This window comes from Petromyzon marinus, chromosome 23 (genome assembly GCF_048934315.1).
Source record: "Petromyzon marinus isolate PM22_M1 ecotype Great Lakes invasive population chromosome 23, UKy_Petmar_22M1.pri1.0, whole genome shotgun sequence".
Taxonomy (NCBI): Eukaryota; Metazoa; Chordata; class Hyperoartia; order Petromyzontiformes; family Petromyzontidae; genus Petromyzon; species Petromyzon marinus.
Window position 1 is genome coordinate 1,650,564 of NC_133689.1, and position 20,260 is coordinate 1,670,823.

General features: G+C 49.1%; 1 protein-coding gene across 6 annotated transcripts; it reads right to left on the minus strand.

Moving 5' to 3' along the window:
- Window positions 1-1,659: 1,659 nt before the first annotated feature.
- Window positions 1,660-20,248, minus strand: ZCCHC17 (zinc finger CCHC-type containing 17). 6 transcript variants are annotated; one of them, XM_032959319.2, is made up of 8 exons: window positions 20,097-20,248; window positions 19,131-19,211; window positions 18,391-18,448; window positions 17,403-17,503; window positions 16,542-16,633; window positions 15,242-15,342; window positions 13,773-13,990; window positions 1,660-3,361 (listed from the first exon to the last, which is right to left on the minus strand). In XM_032959319.2, exons 2-8 carry the CDS (start codon window positions 19,170-19,172, stop codon window positions 3,122-3,124), a joined length of 852 nt encoding a protein of 283 aa, XP_032815210.1. In that variant the 5' UTR covers window positions 19,173-19,211; window positions 20,097-20,248; the 3' UTR covers window positions 1,660-3,121. The 6 variants fall into 6 exon arrangements, with proteins under 6 accessions (XP_032815210.1, XP_032815208.1, XP_032815206.1 ...); XM_032959317.2 differs by having other exon boundaries at window positions 16,536-16,633; window positions 20,073-20,245; XM_032959315.2 differs by having other exon boundaries at window positions 16,536-16,633; window positions 20,047-20,245.
- Window positions 20,249-20,260: the final 12 nt, after the last annotated feature.

Consider the following 20,260-nt stretch of genomic DNA (forward strand, 5'->3'; position numbering starts at 1 on the left):
CGTCGTGATTTTTGTTATTTTATTTTTTACCTACGTGACTTTACCGAATAGAACAAGAGTATGGATCCTTGCAGTCACGAAAGCTTCAAATATAGAGTAAGGACATGTCCCTTGCTTTTTATTCGACGCGTGTGCGGCGATGGCACAGCCATCGATCGAGGGTCGAATTCGAACCGCGTTGTGATCGGCAACGCGCTCGCTGAATGCCTTCAGGGAAGTCGTGTACCGTATATGCAACTGCGCACAATTCTGAGTCACTTATAACTGCTTGCCAATTATGGACTCAGACTATTGTCCTATCTCAGAGTCCCTGGCACGTAATAATATGCTACACAGTGGCAGTGGGGGTCGCAAAATGCCGATTTATTCCTAATAAATCCCAATGATCTGATCGAAATTAGGGATTTCGATCGGATCATTGGGGAGCACGTGCCCCCCCCCCCCCCACACTGGCTCTGCCAGTGTGCCGAGGCCCACTCTGACCTCTGAGGACCAACTCTGACCTGTGGGGGCCAATCTCGACCTGCCGGGGCCCACTCTGACCTGTGGGGCCAATCTCGACCTGCCGGGGCCCACTCTGACCTGTGGGGGCCAATCTCGACCTGCCGGGGCCCACTCTGACCTGTGGGGGCAATCTCGACCTGCCGGGGCCCACTCTGACCTGTGGGGGCCAACCCCGACCTCCCAAGGCCCACTCTGACCTGTGGGGGCCAATCTCGACCTGCCGGGGCCCACTCTGACCTGTGGGGGCCAACCCCGACCTCCCAAGGCCCACTCTGACCTGTGGGGGCCAATCTCGACCTGCCGGGGCCCACTCTGACCTGTGGGGGCCAACCCCGACCTCCCAAGGCCCACTCTGACCTGTGGGGGGGGGGGATTAGGTCCGACTGTGAGGGGCTAGAAGTCATCACCCCCCCGCCCCCCTCCCCCCCCCCCCCCCCCACTGTTCTCCGCTCGGCTCGCTCAGTCTCCCCGCGCTCGCCGGACTTGGAAGAGCCCTCCCAAGTCCGTGGCCCCAGCTTCACTGCCGCTGCTGGAGCCAGGCAGCTCGGCGGCTGTGGCACAACAGACCGTGCCGGAGCTGCAGCAGTGTGTGTGTGTTCTGTAAAAAGGCTTCATAGAGGCTGGGTGATGTTGAAATCGATGCTTGTAAAATAACTTTTTGGAAACAAAATATACACGTGACGAAAGCGCCCACGTAAATGTTTTATTTTTAAATCGAGGCATGCTAAGGATCTAGATTAATGACGGAATAACCACCAATGCAGTGGATATGCCCCGCAGTGATAGGCCATGGAGATGGACCGATGAAGTCAGCATCATGAGTTCGTGACGGATGACATCTTGGGGAGGCCTTCCTACAGCAGTGACGTGGCCGAGCGGTCGGGTGCTTTCCTCTTGTTGCAGCAAAGGTTCGTAGTTTGAGACCAGTGAGCGCACTGGTTGTTGCTGCAGGTGTATTTAACAACAAGAATGCGCGCCGCCTGTTTCAGAGTGGCCGTTAAAACATGCCGCGATTTTATTTGGAAGATTGGTAGGCCACGTGTGCCGGGTGTCACGGTCCAAATTTACGAAATTTCAATATTAACCGCAAATTACATTAATACCTAATTTGTCAAAATATCATGCAGTGGATAGATAAAGGACTGATAAAGACGGTTAAGGGTTGTATTTTTTTTATTATTTGTTCAGGGTTGTGCGATTGGGTTAAAGAAAGCTAGCGAGCGACGCGGTTGTTGTTGGGTGGGCCAGGCCCATTGTCCCAGCGAGCTCAAAATCTGCCCAGTGTGCCGAAAATACCAACGAGCGAGCATCCACACACACACTGGGATAATTGATGTGGTATTAACGACACCTCTGATGTAGAATTCCGCTTTATCACAACCATTGTTGTTTCAAGCTTCAGAAGCACATTATCGCCGATTAAAGCCCGCGGCAGGGCCAACGTGGCACAACGCGCCGCTGTTTACGCCGCCCTCAGCGCAACGCACTTCAATGCATTTGCATATCCACGCAAGCGCTCGCTTGACTTGTGACCAAAATTCTCGTGGCCTGGACGGCGTTCAATGAAACTGTGACTCTGAACGGTCATTAATTGGCGCTGCCCCGCGCGGTTGTTCTTTTGTGAAAGTGGAAATTTCGGTGCGTTTGTTCGTATTTTGTCCACCCCCTCCAAAGATGAACAATAACGCGCTGTTTTAATAAACGATGCATTAAATATGCATAATGCGCATTCCACAGACCCGCGATTAAGGTTTGGACAATGCACAAAATACACAAAAGCATTTCATTACGTATCACCGTTTCGTTATGGATCGCGTGTCTGCATTTTTCATTTTTGTAAAAGTGTAGTTTGCCCTCCGCAGCGCTCTCGCATCTTGAGGGAGGGTTCTAATTAAGATTCTAGTTAACCCCAAAGGAAACGGGCTTGCACATTAGGCTTGGCCTTCCATATGGCGCAACATCAAAATGAAAAATGTTCCATACTTAATAGCACTATTAAACAAAACAAAAAGATGAGAGTTTACATAATGCTTTTGCTTTGTGCTGTGCTTATAATTCCAATCGCGAAAATGTGAATGTTGCGCGTCTGCACACACAAAGTGTGGAATGACGCCGAGATGAATATCACGCAGAAATCCCAGCAACGTTTCGGTTTAAAAGCATGCGTACGTCTGGGCGTAATGTGGTGAAGAGGTCAATCTGGGAAGAGATGTTCGTGACGTAATGCTCGCTGCTGCTGCTGCTGCAGCTCAACTCGGGCTCAATGTGACTCGCAACGCGCCTCGCCAAACCCGCGTAGCGACGGTTCGCTACGAGCACGCCGTCCTCCCCGTTCCCTGGACACGCTCCGTGGGGGACGTCACACACGTCTGTGGGTCGGTGACGGGCTTAGCCCCCCCCCCCCCCTCCGCATCTCAATTCTTAGTCCCTGCGTCTGTCAATTCTTAGCCCCCGCGCGCGGATAACGCGAAGTGGCCGCGGTCAAACAACCCCCACGGCTGGCAGGGGACACGGCGTGGGGGAGGGCCTTAACCCAGTGGCGGACTGACAGTGGAGGCCGAACGTTATTTATAAGGGCGAAGTAAAAACCAGAAAAACGCGGTGCGAGCGAACGTGCTCATTTACGGGACGATCGCCGTTTGCGTCCACTCTTGTCGGCCCTCTCCTTCGAATGTTTCTTCTTGTGAGACTTCTTCTTTTTCTTTTCCACTTTGCGTTTTTTGCGTTTTTGCCTGCGCTCTTCATCCCGGTCAGAGTCGCTGTCGTCCTCCGACGATGATGACGAGGACGATGAGGAGGAGGACGAAGTCTCCTTGGACCTCTTCTTTTTCTTCTTTTTCAGTTTCTTATCCTTATCCTGAGAGGGGGGTTACCAAAACAGAGATGATTAACGAACGCTGGGAACAGAAAACGAACTGCAGCACACGCTGCCTATTGTTGCGTCCCTACGGAGCATCTTAATTCACACCCACGGCTCTGTGGCAGATGATTAAGGTCTGGGGAAGGCCTTTGTCCGCTATTGGATGAATCGTAGCTGATAATTAAATTTCGGATGAGCTGTGTACTGGGTGTTTAAGCGTGTAAAATATATTAATATGAACCACGTGCAACAATTATATTAATTTTGAAACAATACGCATGGCAATTTGGCTGCACAGCTTGAGTTGACGTGAGAATTCCTCCATTAAAAATATATATCTTGGAGAAACACAAAGTGATATTAGACACCGTGCGGAGAACTCACACTCTCGCTATTTAAAGTTTAACAAGGCCCATACTCTGTGTGTACATTTCATGATAAGCGCTGCCATCCCTGTGCTCTCATAATTAAAGGAGCAGCATCCCGAGTATGAAATGTACACACGCACCCATTGTCTCATAGCAAGTCATGGCAACGCAATTGGAAAAAGTTACCAGATGTGTGTATGCATTGGGTTCGCGAATGCTAGAACTCAGCTTGACCCGGGCGAAAAAGTTAAATTGGCAACAGTGAGCTTTTTAAAGGGGTAACACACAATCACGTCTGCATCGTGGTACATGTTTCACGCACAATAGCTTCATCAGAGTACACGTGTTGACATTTACGAACAACTGTGGACATTGACATCATGTGTGTCAATAGACGGATCTTGAATCGATTGCAAAACTTGTCTGAAATTAAATCTTACAGCGGAAATGTTAGGATTGAGTAAAAAGTGGGTCAAGTTGCCACCGGCTGACACTGGGGGCTCTCACATCCATAGCCTCAATGTGAAATTCACATGACATCAACAACTTTGTAGAGGTAAACTTTAGTGTGTGGTATGGGTCACAGGGGCAACTCTATATAAAAGAATGCTGTGGCCTTTCAAGGCAGATGGCTGCAGAGAATTCTGAGAATGTCATAGCTGCATAGGGTAGATGACTTGAAAGTTAGAGATAGAATATGGGGGGGTGAAGCTTTGTATCAAGTTTTGACGGAGGGGGAACATGTGCAGCATGGAGGAGGGCAGGTGACCGACCGAGACAGAATTGGAGTGGCACCCAGGGGTCAGTGACCAGGGGCAACATCTCAAGCCAGATGCATGCAAGAGCAGACCACAGAGGTCAAGTGTGGACTGCCCAGCTCACACACGACCTGGCAGTAGGAAGTGATGGTGAGTTGTGCTGGTATTAATGGTGTTGGCTGTGTTTAGCTTTTTAATTTCACCCCGATGTCTTCTCAGGTTCCCATAGGAGATGCCACTGAATGAGAGGTGGGGGGTAAGGCGAGGCCCCCATAGAATCACCACTGGCACTGAAGCCATTTCATATCTAAATGTGAAGCCATGCAGTTGCTTGCGAGCGCCACTCCGAGTAGAAGGGCCCCCCTACCAGAGGCAACTCTGGACACCACCTCTAGAGCGTATTTGGCCTACTCTTCCACGCTGGTCAGATGTCTTGAAAGTGGTGAGAGTACCCACACTTTACCTACTCTGTATGACCTGCCAATCGACCGTCGTTTGGACTGCTGGATGGGGTGGATTTTACAACACTTGCACCATTGTTGCAACTGCGAGTCCAGCGTGCTAACCACCACAACGTGGCAGCATGCGTCTCTCATTTAAGATGTAAATGGCTATAATTGTCAGTCGGTCTGCTTGTTACAGCACAGCTGGAGTGCTCCATGACCCGATATAAGGCTCGATGGCCTAGGCAGCCCTCCTCCCATTAACACAGCTGCCGGGCTAATCTTAAAACGTGATAATTTAATCACCACTCACTCGCCTGTCGACTAAACGGCCTTGCACCTGCCACTGGATGGCAAATGTGTTACGATGCACCAAATGATGGCTCAGACGTGCATAAACTAGACAATGGCTCGGGTGTTTAGAACAAAGACCGATAGCTAAGATGCAAAGAACAGATGGAGGTCTGAAAAATCTGGGTCAAACTGTTATCTTGAAAATTGCTCTTCAGTGGCCATGTGTCATTGTGTGTAAATTGGTATATTAGATCCCCTTTGTCTGGACCAAGCTGGTGAAAAATTAACACAATCATTCAACTCCTAATACACCTCTACAACAAAAACTAATATCCCCAAGAGGACATTCATTGCAGAGATGGAGCGAATAAAACCAGCCCATGTATAGGGGACTATGTGCATTGTAGCATCTCAGAAACACTTGAGATGGTGAGGCCTTCATCCAGCAGTGGATTGATCAGAGCTGATGAAGATGATGAACAAATTGACCAGTCCTTTGCTTGTGATGAGTTAGCATCCACACCACACGTTATCGTATTTACTGTTATGTACCTGTGACCAGCAATGGATGTACTTAACGGGTCTATACACATGCACATACGACATTACGTATCGGCTTCATTTTAAAAAGCCGCCAGTCTGACGTGTTATCATTCAAGGCAAACGATGTTTTTTTTTTACAGAAAGCATTTTACTACCAAACCGAGATGTTGAGTCTTTGCATTTTTATCTGATGAGCCATGTAAAAAGCAAACAATTTGAATGGCCCACGCGATGGGTCATTGCAACCTCCCCTCTGTCGGTGGGCGTTTGAGACAGATAAGACCGGCCACAGTAACGGAACATACGTGCCTTCATTTCTCCGCCTGCTTAGCAGAGACGAACCGACCTGCCCTCGCGCCAGCCAAGGGAAATGTATTTATGAACCGCACGCTCCCATAATAAAAAACACAACGCTCTGCAGGAAGATATCATCGTCGTCGGGCACGGCCAATCCGCTGCTGGATGAAGGTCTCTCGTAGCCGCGTTGGTCACGGGGGTTTGTTTGACCATCCGTCGCCACGCTCGCGAGTGTGGGTGGGTGACGGCGCGGGCGGGCGTCACGGACGTGCGAGCGTGGACGTACGTTACAACAAAGGACCCTGTCGCACTGTCCTCGGCTGTCCACCACATAGTCCCACATCCTACAACACCTGTTATGCCTGGTGGTCAGCCATACAAGCACTGTCAAGGCTGCTGAGCCCTTAGCTTCCGAGATCTGACGAGACCGAGTGCATTGTCGGTGATTTGGTCATAGGCATATGCACGCTTTTTTATCACTTTATCACATTAACAAAAACATTTATTTTTCAGCGAGAGCCTCACTGACTCTCACGGCTGGTTTTCAGGAGGGTCTTGAATTGGTATGTTAGGCCGATTCCATTTAGCAAAGAGGTTTTTTTTTGTTATAAGAAGGAACGTTCCAATAGCTGGGATTTGGTTGCGATTGTAAGCTTTATTATTCACATGTGTCTAAGATTTCTCACACCAGTCGTCACGCAGGCCTGATTTAAGCCAACTTAAGAATAAGTTACGGACGTTTTGCCATTTGTGCGTATGAAATGGAGCCGCACAAATTTAAATCGGAGGGAGCTTGCGCGCGCCAGCTCACTGCTCGGTCAGTGCATTCCACGCTGTCTACACACGGCTTTTTTGCATGAATGAAATCGTGGCTGCCCTCACCCGTTGCCCACCCGCGTTTTCCATCCACTTCCCGAAATGGCTCGGACAGTGGAACAAACGGGAATCGACGCTTAAATACCCTGGCCGGGATCCGAATGCTGCTTCGGCAGAGTGTGGCAGTGCGCTCGTAACTCTCACCCATCCCCCCACCGTTCGCTTTGCCTGTCACGTGACACAGCCAATGAGGCTACGGGCTCAGGATCATGCCACATTCGCCGGGCTGTTACAATTGTCACAAGGGTCACAGTGACACTGCGTCGAGAAGCTTGCTGTATGTGGAAACCAGTGCCCCAAGACCCAATGCTCATGTTATCAATCGTCACTGCAAGAGGCCCTCGCAGTGACAGAAGTAACCGACACACTGTCAAACGTGTCCTGCACACCATAAACACTAACACGCACTCACCAGACACACTACCACATATACACCATTGCGCACAATGCATTCCACGCACACCGTACACATTAACACACCTGTTATACACGTCATACACCGGGGGTGAGATGTTTCCGAGGGCCCAATAGGACTTTCATATACTTTTTACTTGTCACACATTGACACACACACACACACAGGGCCCTCTTGCAGCGACACGAGTGACTGAGCACGCAAAAAATCTGAAATGCAGTTCCAAAACATTTATCCCGATTAGCGCAGCTAAGGTGCTCATTGCAGCGATGGATACATATCATTGGAAGTGGCAGGCCTCATGTGGCAATCGGCCAAGAGAATGAAGTTGTGGGCTAAATTGGGCCGGCAGGGCCATAGGCTCCCAACGCCTGGGCTCAGGCCACCCGAATCGGCAACAATGCTGTCTGCACAATGCCACTAAAAGATAAACATAGCTGAATCGCCCTTTCACGGAAAGGATATAATTGGTTAATGTTTGGTCAATTAAGACATTAATGGATGGCCGCGGGCTCTGGAGACGTATAACTTTATTTCATTCAAGCCGCAACTACCAATTGCTTTGGCTCAGTGCGCTTATGATTTATGGCAGTGAGGCGACACTCAAAATGAGAAACACTGGCACGTGAAATAACTTGCATTTATTCATACTAACAAGCAGCCAAACGCATTGTCTTCAGCTACGAAGACGTACAGGCCCCCATCGCTTGTGCATTGACGTGTGATGCAGAAATCCGCATTCGCAACGCAGGCGGCAAGGGGTGTGCGTTGGGCCAAGAAGTGGCAAGCTTACGCGAGATGCCTCTTGACATTGACACCAAGGGATACGTTTACAAGGGAGCTTGTGAACCAACAAATTGAATCCGCTCAGTTGCCAATCTGTTAAACTATCGTAGACATTACTCCTTTGACAACGTAAATGGGCTAACCTTCATCAAACACACACGTGCGCATCAGGCTACGTTTGGATTTACAAGCCCATTAAAGATGACTGGACGGAGCAGCGACACAACGGTTTGTTAATTGTGCTCTGAATCTGGCGATCTCCGTTCGATTCCCAGCCATGGCTACCATCAGTGGTAAAACAACCCCCATGATTGACAGGGCATAGAGAGGCCCTCATAAAGCAGTATATTCTCAAAGGGCTGTAAATTATAAATATTACGAAAATTCCACCTTTGGAATCTTAACATCCGATGGTATCTGGGCATATTATTCTGAATAAAGAGTGGAACAGGTGACATAAAAATTAAACATTAACAGGGCTATTGAAGGGAGACCAGTAGCCAGGAGCATAAAATGCAATAAGTTGCATTTCCATTTGTGTTCGCCACCTAACGCAGTTTAATAAGAGAAAAGGATTTACTCAAGCAGCCACAGGTGTTTGTGTCGGTGTGAAACCGTGAACAGCAATCCATTCACGAGGTCTCCGTTGATAGCAGCAATCAATAGTCCAAAGGCACTGATAAAGTGGCCAAGGCGGTGTTGTTTTACAAGCGTGCATGTGTATCTCTCCCATTGGACACGAGGGAGCCCGTGCAATTAGGAAACCTGTTTGCACGCTCTTAAGCTTGTTTGCCCTTGCCAAATAAAAAATACAGCATACAAGGAACTAGCAAAGGGTTAAGTAAACCTTGGGAGGCCTTAACTGAGCATTAAGCGAAAACTGTAAGGTGAATAAAGTGTTGAGAACGCAGGTTTTCAAGACTCGGGCACTCTCAACGCGAGGCAGGAGCAAGTGGCGTGCATCGCGAAAACGAGGGCGGCGAGAGACGGATGTCGGGCAGCACGCGACTGGAACGTGTCAGAAACGAAGAGACGAGCGAGGAGGCAGCGAGAGCTGTGGTGCCCATCTCAGCGAAGCGAAAGAAAATCGACCACGGAAGCGTCGAGCTGGAAACCGAGAGGCAGGCATAGGAAGAGGTGGATCTAAGTCAGTGGTTCTTAACCTTTATTGCGGCCTTCATCACTCCCCTCCCCTTTGCTTCTCAGAAAGGGCATCTCGCATCCCCAGGAGGTGTGTGTGCACCCCAGGTTAAGAACCACCGATCTAAGTGGTGAGCGAGGACGTGAAGGGCCGTGGAGTGGATGTGGAGATGGTGGGACCGGGGCAGGATTGAGAGGAGAGAGGGGACCGGGAAGGCAAACCCCGCAAGAGTGCGGAAAATTCCAGGAACAAGGAGGTTGTCATGGTGGAGTTACTTCTTCTGCCGTGTGGCGGAGAGTCGATCGACAACACTGATGTGTCCATGGTGAGGTGAGCCGGTGGACGGCTTGAGGGGTGGCCTGGTGAAATGTCTGAACCGCTAACGGTGAACAATCGTAGCGGTCAGTGGAGTTAATCTGTGGTCCATAGTTCAAGACTGGTGAGCACAGCGGGGGGAGGGGGGGGGGTTACTGTAACTGTACAAACGTGTCTCGTGAAACAATCCACTTGTACCAAACAAGAGCCTGTGACAAGACACCACCCCCACAGCCCAACGCACAAGTTATTTCTGGACATAAAGGACATCATTGTGGTCTATGCCAAGAAAGAGTAGGGCACGTGCGGCAGTGCCAGGGGTTAAAACAATACTCCTGTGTTGGCGGTTAGCACCGTGCACTTTAGTGGGCATCTCCGACAGTTATTACTTAAGTGGTTACTCATGCCTGCAAGTGAAAAAAACGTGGTTTTCGTTTTAACGAAAGTCTACGATGTAATACGTCAAGACCAATGCTGCGACGTGCGGGGGGGGGCGTGCGGTTCGAGCTGTTGTGAAAGTGGGTCGTTGTCACTTCAACGTTGCACCGTGTGCTAAATTGCTCCAATACTCCTCGGGGTGAGGTTGACCTTGCACCACGCAAATTCACTTTTGGGTAAAAAGCAATTCTGTTTTTTTGGCACAACTCCCAACACTCGTTGCGAATGCGTTTGCTAGTGAAAATTGGATACATGTGCACGTAAAGGCCTTTTTCTATCCGTGGCTGGATGAGGGCTTCATAAGTCAGCCGTTGCGGGTCGTACGGGTTAATTGACCATACTTCGCCACGCTGGTCCGTGTGAGTTAGTTAAGATGGGAAGCGTAGATGTGGGCGCACGGAAGCTCAGTACAACAATGGATTTTGTCATACTGCCGTCTGCTGCCACTGGGTAGCCCTGCAGCCGATAACACCTATTACGCATGGTGGCCACCAATCCAAGGACTATCCAGGCTCAAAGCTGCTTGGCTTCCGAGATCTGACGGCATTGGGCACGTTCCCAGTGAGCTGTTAATTTGTTTATCGTGAGATGAAGACGTTTCTACGCGGAATTCTTGCAGTGGCCATTGCACCGCCTTGTCTGAGAATGGGCACATAGGATGGCAGAACATCTTAGAATAACACTTCCATCAGGCCTCTATCCACACCCGTGAGACCTGTTTTATTTTCCTGGCAAAGAGCATTTGTTCCATAGCGCTCAAACTAAACATTTCATTCTCAGGGGTGCAATTGAATATTAAGTGAATACTCATTATATGATTGTCCAGTGTTGCTACCTCCTGCAAGTACAGTCACCAAACAAACCTCAAAAGTACTCTTTGGTTCTTTCAGTAAAGTCACGTAGGTAGAAAAAATAATAGATCAAAGGTGAAGACGATTACTTGTGTGGCGATCGAAACGTCGTGATCTATTATTTTGTCTACCTACGTGACTTTACCGAAAGAACCAAAGAGTGTGGATTCCTGCAGTCACGAAAGCTTCAAATCAAGATTAAACCTCAAAAGGTCATCAAATGTCACCAGAGAGACATCTAACGTCATGAAAATCGCCAATGAACAATCAACCTAGTATCACACAGAGGAAACTGACACAGGATCATCAATATAGGAATATATTTTACCCTTTTAACTGGCACAAAAACTGACACCTTTATTCAAGGCATCATGTTTGCAATAACCACAACACAAGCAGTCAAAATGCAAACAAAAAAGACAACTCTGATAATAATATGCACTGTCCTTGAATTTGATTGGTCCACACCCGAGACGGCTTTTCTTAGAGCCTAGTCTCCATTGGTGTTGGACCAGAAGATGCCAAAAGACATACAACTCAAAAGCAGCACACTATCAGAGTATTGAGGGCTCGGGTGAGCATTTACATTATGAGACCTCCTTTGCCCGAGCCCTCAATACTCTGATAGTATGCTGTTTTTGAGTTGTACGCCTTTTGGCGTCTTCTGGTCCAACACCAATGGAGACTAGACTCTAAGAAAAGCCGTCTCGGGTGTGGACCAATCAAATTCAAGGACAGTGCATAATATTATCAGAGTTGTTTTTTTTGTTTGCATTTTGACTGCTTGTGTTGTGGTTATTGCAAACATGATGCCTTGAATAAAGGTGTCAGTTTTTGTGCCAGTTAAAAGGGTAAAACCTATTCCTATATCTTGTTACTGGCAAAGGAGGTCTCATAATGTAAAGGATCATCAATACATACATGGAATCACTCCTAAATGTGCATGTCCCAGAAAGTCGACAGATATGTCACTAGTCGCTTTGAACAACTTTTATCGCTTTGAAAATGTGTTTTTGTCGCAAGGAAACCCAAAAAAGTCGCAAGATATAGACGTAAATCTCTGAGAGTTGGCAGACAACACTGCAGCACCGACAGTGATGTTTGCTCAGCGTTCTGACACAGGATCAGACCCGAACCACCTTGAGCAAAGGCAAATGTTAATAAACCCGTTGACACTGGGCAGTGAAAGGCGCCCACACAACTGATGGCGCCGTGTGTTTGGCAGCAAGCGAGGCCGAGCGGCGCATCGCAAGTCGGTGAGAAAGGGCCTTCGCGGGCGCTTCCAGATGCCGCACACACCCCGGCCACTTGCCCGCAGGCATCACGGCGGTCTGAAGCGCCGCGCTTTGTTTGCGCCCAAGGGTTTAGGAAAGTCGCACAGCTGGCGAAAGAGCCGGGGACCACCTGCCACACATATGCCACGTTGGCGCCGCCACTGCCGCCAGTGATGAACTGCCGCGCGGGGGAGTGAGGGGGGAGGTGGGGAGAGTGGGGGGAGTGGGAACGCGGTGCCCTTTTGCCGAGTGCCCCGTATGGAATCCCGACCAAGGGCACAGGCGAGCACGGGCGCAACGTGACACCAGCGCCACGCGCTTGCTTGTCGTGGCCCACGGGAGTAAGAACGCCTCACCATGATGACTGCCCCCATTAAAAAAGTTAATGATTTACAACTAAGCCTGGGGGGGCGTTATGCACTAAACCTATCCGTCTGCCTATCTGCAGACGGATGTACAGAGCTGGCGCATAATCTCATTTGAGACTCATTTTTAGCTCTTTTGTTATGAAGTAAGCCCGAGTTATACGTACGTTAGAGTTCTCTGGCGGCCCTGTAGGACAGATGGGGCCAGCAAAGGTTCATCAAGTGTACCCGCCACAGTATGGCTCTTCAATACATAAACAGATCAATTTGGTGAAGGAGATGGAGATCAAAGAGCTGCAGACAAGGTATAAAGATGAGTGAGATGAAAACAAGATGAAAACAAGAGAGATGGAAGGGCTGTTTTTTTTATTATTTTATTATTTCTCTTCTACGTGACTTTACGGAAAGAACCAAGAACATGTACAGTCGTTGTGATATTTCAGTGCCATGTGATGTCGTAACGTCTGTACACACGACACCGTGATGATGCGTGGCCTGCCAACACACGCTCGTCGTATTACGTGGCCCACTGCAAAATATAGTTGGAAGGACCATATCGCGTACAATGGCACATAAGGAAAACACAACCATCCACAGTCCTGATGAGAGAAAACGGGTCAAGTGCTGCAGGTGGGGGCATGTGTTTGTTGAGTGGGTTCGTTCCTCGGTGCTGAAGTGTCCCTGAGCGAGGCCTCATCACTCCACGGGGAGCCTCTCTAGCTCCCCATTGTGTGTGGGAGATCAAATAAAAACCGTGGGAAGATCATGCCTCTTGAAGGTTTGGGCTCACCGTGACACGCTGCCACCTAATGGAAAATTATATTTTCTACCACGAGAGAAAAAGGTGCATGTTCAGCCCTCTTGTCAATCCACTGCTGGATGAGGGCCTGCCCCACAGTGTGTGGTACGTTGGAGTAATTTGACTCCTCCAACGTGGCATAACAGTTTGCATACTGAAGCCTGTGTTGATGAGTGGGCAAACAGGTTAGATGTTCATCAGGGCCATCTCAGTCACATTGTGTCGCTGGTGGCATGGCGTGGTTGGCATGGGCTATGGTGCAAGGAATGAAAAGGGGCTCCCCTGTCCATCGTCGGAGTCAGGGCCCCTCTGGGCTCTGCAGCCTGCGGACCCCTCCAGTTCAATTACGTTGCCGGCACGCGACAGCGACTCCGCTGGCGTGCTGCTGGTGCCGTATATGAAGGCAACGGCCATTCGACCTCACCCCTCCCTCCCTCCCTCTCACCTTCTTTCTCTTCTTGATGGACCCCGGCGCCGGGCTTGGGGTTGCGGCCGGCGCTTTTCTCGGGTTGCTGATGGGCATGGCATTGGCGCTGTCGAGCGGGACGCCACGTGGCACGCTAACAGGCTTGGCGCTCGCGGCCCTGACGTCCTCCACATCGTCGGGGATCAGGTCGTACTTTGTGCCGCCGGGCACCGAGAAGCAGTCCTTGGCGAAGTGACCTGCAGGGGGAGGGGTGGGGGGGTCATGGGAATTTCCCACGATCGTTAATGCAGTAATAATTCTCTCATTGAATAAAGCAGTCAAAGTTTAGTCACCCTTTGTTATTAATTGCTGATGTGAAAGGCGCACAATTTCAGGTCAGCCAATCGGCAAACTCAGCATATATTTCGTGCACATATATATCCAGTCGTTTTTGTTGGTCTCCTTTCGTGCACTGCAGTCTCTTATGCCACGACTAATTTATATAATTCTAAGTCGTGAATTTCATCTAGTCAGAGACACGCCACGCTTTGTCTTTGGTGGGCCACGGTAGTCATCGTCAAACTTGATGATTTTCATCCTCTCAAGTCATTAATTGATTCAAATCAAAGACGCTACCCCGATGAAGGTTCATCACCGTCTGCTGATCAAGCACACAGCTTGCCGGCGAAAGTTGTAAATGTATTCAATGTAATCTGCCAGGGTCGGTGCGGTGGCTTCGGCTCTTAGATTGGGAGACGGGTGTCGGATTTAAGACTGAGGCTTAATTTAGCTCCGGCCCAGTCTGGACGATCTGTCGCCCTTGGGGGATGGGAGAGATAATCGCTCGCGTTCAAATGGCCGAGAGGGGTGAACAAGGTCGTACGATCGATGTAGCTACTCGGGTTCCTTCGCTTGTCCGTACGGTAACAGCACGCGTGTGCACACCGCCCTCTACTGGTGAATCGAGTGGCTTTGGACACACTTCTGTACAGTTCCACGTTCTCACAGGTTCATGGAAAATAAAAAAAAACACCAAGTGTGTCTGCGTATTTATATATTCCAGGATGTAAATTATCCCTGTGTGATCATGATACCCCCTGGTTATAACATCATGGGTAATTTCGATACATGCCAATTCCATACAGGTCAACAGAGGTTTATTCAACGGATTCGGATACATCACAATGCAGTCTGGATTTATATAGCATCTAAATATGATCGCATATAATGATACCATGCTGAAAAGGTGTGAATATTTATTTTAGGCATAGGAAGAGGAAAAAAAGATGTCCTGAGCCTGGACTTGGCCAGGGGCATGGAGTCGACAGCACGGAGGGCTGGGGGTACGGACCGAGTTGCATCGTGGCGTCAAGGTGCACCTGTCACAAGCACTGTGTGGTGATGTCACCATCACCGATAGAGATGAAGAAGAGAGTGGCGATTGGCAGCTGTTGTCATTATCGTGGCTGTGTTTGTGGTGGGGGTGGTGGGGAGGAGGAGGCGGTAACCTTTGCAGCCACACTTGCTGCACGTGGTGCTGAGCACGGCTCCCAGCTGTATACGGTCGGCAGAGAAGTCCCGGAACTTCCTCTTTCTCCTCTCATCCTGCCTGCAATGAATGTTAGCCGCTCAGCACATCCACACAGCCGCCAGCCACTTAACAGAAATCAAAACTAGAAATATAATAGGCACGTGAAGATGCGTCAGCGATTAAAACCAATTGCGCTCACAAAAAAAAGTGGTTATCCATTTATAGATACCGATTTCTATTAATCATCTCTCTTCTCAACTGGTGATTGATTACAACACATTCCGCTAATCACTGCGCCATCGGTCCACCCGCTAATATTCATGGTTTAAATCGTATGAGCAACAATTAAATGATGGAATTTAGATGTAAGAGCATAGATTAGTGAATAAAATCATGACCTGGATTTACAACGATTTATCAAATTGCTGGGTGGGGCGTGATTTGTTACATGCCCAAAATAGATTATCATGAAAAAGGTTTTTACAATGGTTTGGATTTGCTCTCTTCCACCAGACATTTACAATGTTGTGCATTTGGTTTCCAACACACCGGTGTGCTGTACCAGTAACGAATTGGCATGTTCTGTTTACGTGACAAACCTTACTAATAGGCTGTGTCGGGTGGTGGCGGGTTTAATGACACATTTATATATTTACGCAATCTAACCCAAAAAAGTCTGTATTATGGATATTGGTTGCGAAAGCCTACGTATTAAACTAGCTGTTAAACATTAGTATAAGCTTGAAAGCATTAACGGAGTTCGACACAAGTCTTGGTTTCATCTTCTTTGGTTCTTTCAGTAAAGTCACGTAGAATGAGAATAAAATAATAAATTGATAAACTAATATAACACAATAATATTCTCACGACGTTTCGGCCACAACACAAGCGGCCTTCATCAGGTGAAGGGACGAGACAGTCTCTGTGTTGTGGCCGAAACGTCGTGATAATATTATTTTATTTCATCAATTTATTCTCATTCTACGTGACTTTACCGAAAGAACCAAAGAAGATGAATCCTCGCAGTCACGAAAGCTTTCAATCGAAATTTAAGTCTTGGTTTCTTCAAATTCAAAATTATTTAAATTGCAAACTTACTTTAAGCTAGAGTGTTTCTCTACACAAATAAGTAATGTAACGGACACTCACCTCTGTTGGCATTCCTCAGCCAACGCTGGAAACTACACATTCCCTGTAAGTAGCATTGCAGACAATTACAACGTTGCACAATTAAAGGAATATAATTTCAGTGTTCAAGAAATATGACTCACTCTAACCCCAAGTTGGATGGATCCAGATCCTTCCCAGTGCCCTGGTTCACCACCTTCATCGACAGGGCGATTTTCATCCCCTTTCCATCATCTTTATCCTGAAATTATAGTATAAAAAATATGCATTATACATTGCAGTGACTGGCGTGACCTCTTGTGGCTGCAAGGATGATGTGCACTCATCGTGCAATTCTTAACTGCAGACAAATAATAAACCACTCCAATCCTTAACTGGCTGCTGCTCACCCAATTCGGACAAATGCCAAGGTAGCAGCACTCAGTCTTCAAGATTCTCCATGGAATCAGCCACGCCTACTTCTCTCGTCTCATCTCGCTCTACTACGCTCCAGACATTCTCCACTCCAGCATGTAAAACTTTACATCGAAAACTCCCAGTCAACCTTCGCTCAGTGGCAGATCGCTCACTCTGCTCTGCTGCGCTCATATTTTGGAACTCCCTTCCACCAGACATCCGTGCTGTCGACTCCCTGGCCTTGTTCAGTTCCAGGATCAAGACTTACTTTTCTCCTTATGACTGATTGACTCTCTATACAAATAAATATGCCCACTGTCCATGTGCATCATCTAGAGATGTGGTTGCAGCACGATAATTAGGAATCACGCTCCATGGCACGTGGATCACACACGTACACATACACAAGATGTCTGAATACGAATTGATCATGTGTCATGCGGGGCTATTATTTAACAATCATCCAGAACGTGCAGCTTGTAATGACTTAATTCGTATTCGAACGCAGAACACTGGTAAACATGGCAAGGCGGACTACGCCGAGTCGCGAGGACTGGAGTTTCAGAAGCCCTGCTGTAGAAGTAGCGTGAGAAGAGGGGAAACTTGACCCTCACCTCCAGCGAGATGACCTTGCACCAGACTTTTTCCCCAACGTCCACAACCTCCGCCGGGTTTTCCACGCGGGTGCTGCACATGTGGGACACGTGCACCAAGCCTGCAGATGGTCATGCCGGTGAGTGTGGCATAAGCTTTTGGGTCTTTGCAATTTAATGGTACGGCCAGACAAAGCCCCTCTCATTGTTTAGTTTGAATCAATCCACTGCTGGGTGAAGAGCTCCCCAAGGTGTGTCAGTCATGGGGGTTGTTTGGCCATACTTCATTCTTCAGCATGCTGGTGAGTGCAGGATGGTGTGGGGGAGTCAGGAGATGCCCAGGACCAGATCAGATATCACTCACCACTCAACATTAGCCCTGGCCAGGAATTAAGCTCAGGTGACAAGGTTCAGAGCAGAGTGCGCTAACCAATGCACCACCACTTTAAAAAAGTACCCTCCAGTTTTTACACTATGCATGTAAGAAAAAATGTGGGGGTCAAATGCGACAAACTTCAAATGTTGAGTAATTTCACTAAATACTGTACAATCTTGAATGTTAAATTATGGGGTATGCATTAACTACATCCTTATGTAATGTACATGTAACTCGGGAGTCCAAGTCATCTCATGTAAGGCCCTCAAGGAAATGTTTATTTTTACACTCTATACACAACTTACCCTGCGCACAGCCTACTGCCAGTCTCAATCCTGTTCTCAGCGCCCACTCCGTGTGCCCCACACCTCTATCACCTACCTCCATGTCTCCCAGTCCCCTACTCCCTGATGGGACCCTCTCTTCCCACCAAAGGAACCCGGTTTACCATTAACCCCATTAGCCCCATCAACTTTGTTTATGGCACCACACCCCCGGGGCCCTGTTCCTATGGCCCTGTAAGCCACGGGTGCCCAACAACCCCCTCTTATGCTATACATTGCCAGCGCCAACATTTTAACTACATTGTTTCTTTGCACCACTGCACATAAAACGATTACAAAAAAAACGTACCATGTTTTCTGAGTCCTGGTAGTTTCACAAATGCTCCATACTCCCTGACGGACGCGACCTGCAGAAAAACAACTTTCAGCATGACAAAACCATTACTGTATCACTTGATCACTTTACTCAATGTCCAACAATGTGGAAAGGGACGCCTCACTGCATCTCAAAACTCGTTTCCACGAAGGCACTGTTATTCTGGGCTGCTTGGCCAATTCTTTTTTTATTATAGATACTTTATCATAAGTTCCTTGTCAATCCACTGCTGGATGAAGGCCTCCTCCCCGCACTGTGCCGGTCATGGAGGTTGTTTGACCGTACGTCACTATCAGAACTGGTTCTGATATCACTCGCTCCAGATTTTAACCGTGGCCAGGAATCAAACTGAGGTCTCTGTATTTACATGCCATCGTTCTAACTACTGGGGCAACAATCCAGCTCGGTTTTTTTTTCCTTTTTCGTGTTGTACTAATGTGAAGAAACCAGAATACTGTACAGTATAGTACATATACAAAATTCACGCACTGCAGGAGATAACAAAGTTAGCCAGAGACAACTTCACAAACTCCTCTTCTGTACTGCCATCTCCTGGCCACTTCAAAGCGCAGTGGGTGTTGGGAGTTGACAAATTTGCAAATGATCCACTAAGCCCTTACCTCCAGAGCGCGCGCACCCCACCGTGCGCGTGCACACCCCAGCAAGCCGCGTGCATGCGTGAGTGCCGTGAATATGAACGTGCGTGTGTGTACCTCTCCCTGAATGATGGAGTAGAGTTCAGGAAGCGCCTCCATGCTGATGCCTCTTCGCACTCACAGCGGTCACGCTGCACTCTGAAACACAACACAGACATGCACACGCTGCACTCTACACTTCTACAGCACAACAGACACGCTGCACACTAGAGCACAACACAAACACGCTGCACTGCAGCACAACACAGGCACGTGCACGCTGCACTCTCCTGCACAACGGACACGCTGCACTCTGCAGCACAACAAAGACACGCACACGTTGCACGTCAGGGTAGGACAGACCACGTGTCGGCCTCATGTAACGATCCGGAAGATAACACAATTCGCCTCTCGTAGAGCAAGGCAACCCTTTGGTCCACGGAAGGGGATATCACAGAGCTACCTCTGAGATCCCTCGAAGCCTCTAAAGTGATCTCTGGTCCACAGAGTTTAAGACAGCATGTTCCCAATCGCTCTGCCATGGACTCTAGGCTAACCGTAACTCTGACCTAAGCTTAGATCTAACCGTAGCCTAGCCCTAACCATAGCTAGCCATAACTCCGATCCTAAACGTAACCGTGAGCCCAGACTACCCCCAAGCTGATGTAAACGTCCACACCCATCCACCACTGCTGGTGGAGGGCCTTCCCACGCCACGCGGGCCACGTGGGAGATATTTAAACATACTCCGCCACGCAGGTCAGTGCGGCTGGTGGAGGCGTAGGAGCACAGACGCGAGAGCGCACAAGTACAGTACAACGGTGGACTCCACCACACAGCAGCCCGAGACACGCGGCGAGCGGCCGTCCGTGCCAGCGCAGGCTCCGTCCAGGGCTCAACGCCGCGCGCGTCGCTTCCGAGACGTCTGCCAGCTTGGGCGCATCGCAGAGAGACGCCGCGATTTGGTGGCGGGCGCGATCGCTCCAAGGCTTACAATAACGCGAGAGTTCGCACGCTGACCCCGGCGGCGGCGGCGGTGCTGACCTTAGCCCCTGACCCTCCAGCCGTGACCCCGCGTGACCTGACCCTCGGTCACGTGGCCGCGTTACCGTGGCCGTGCGCGCGCCTCCTCCCCCCACAGAGACTCACGGCGACCTCTGACCTCCCTCGCCACGCGCGGCCTCGGACCAATCGCGAGTCGCGACGCT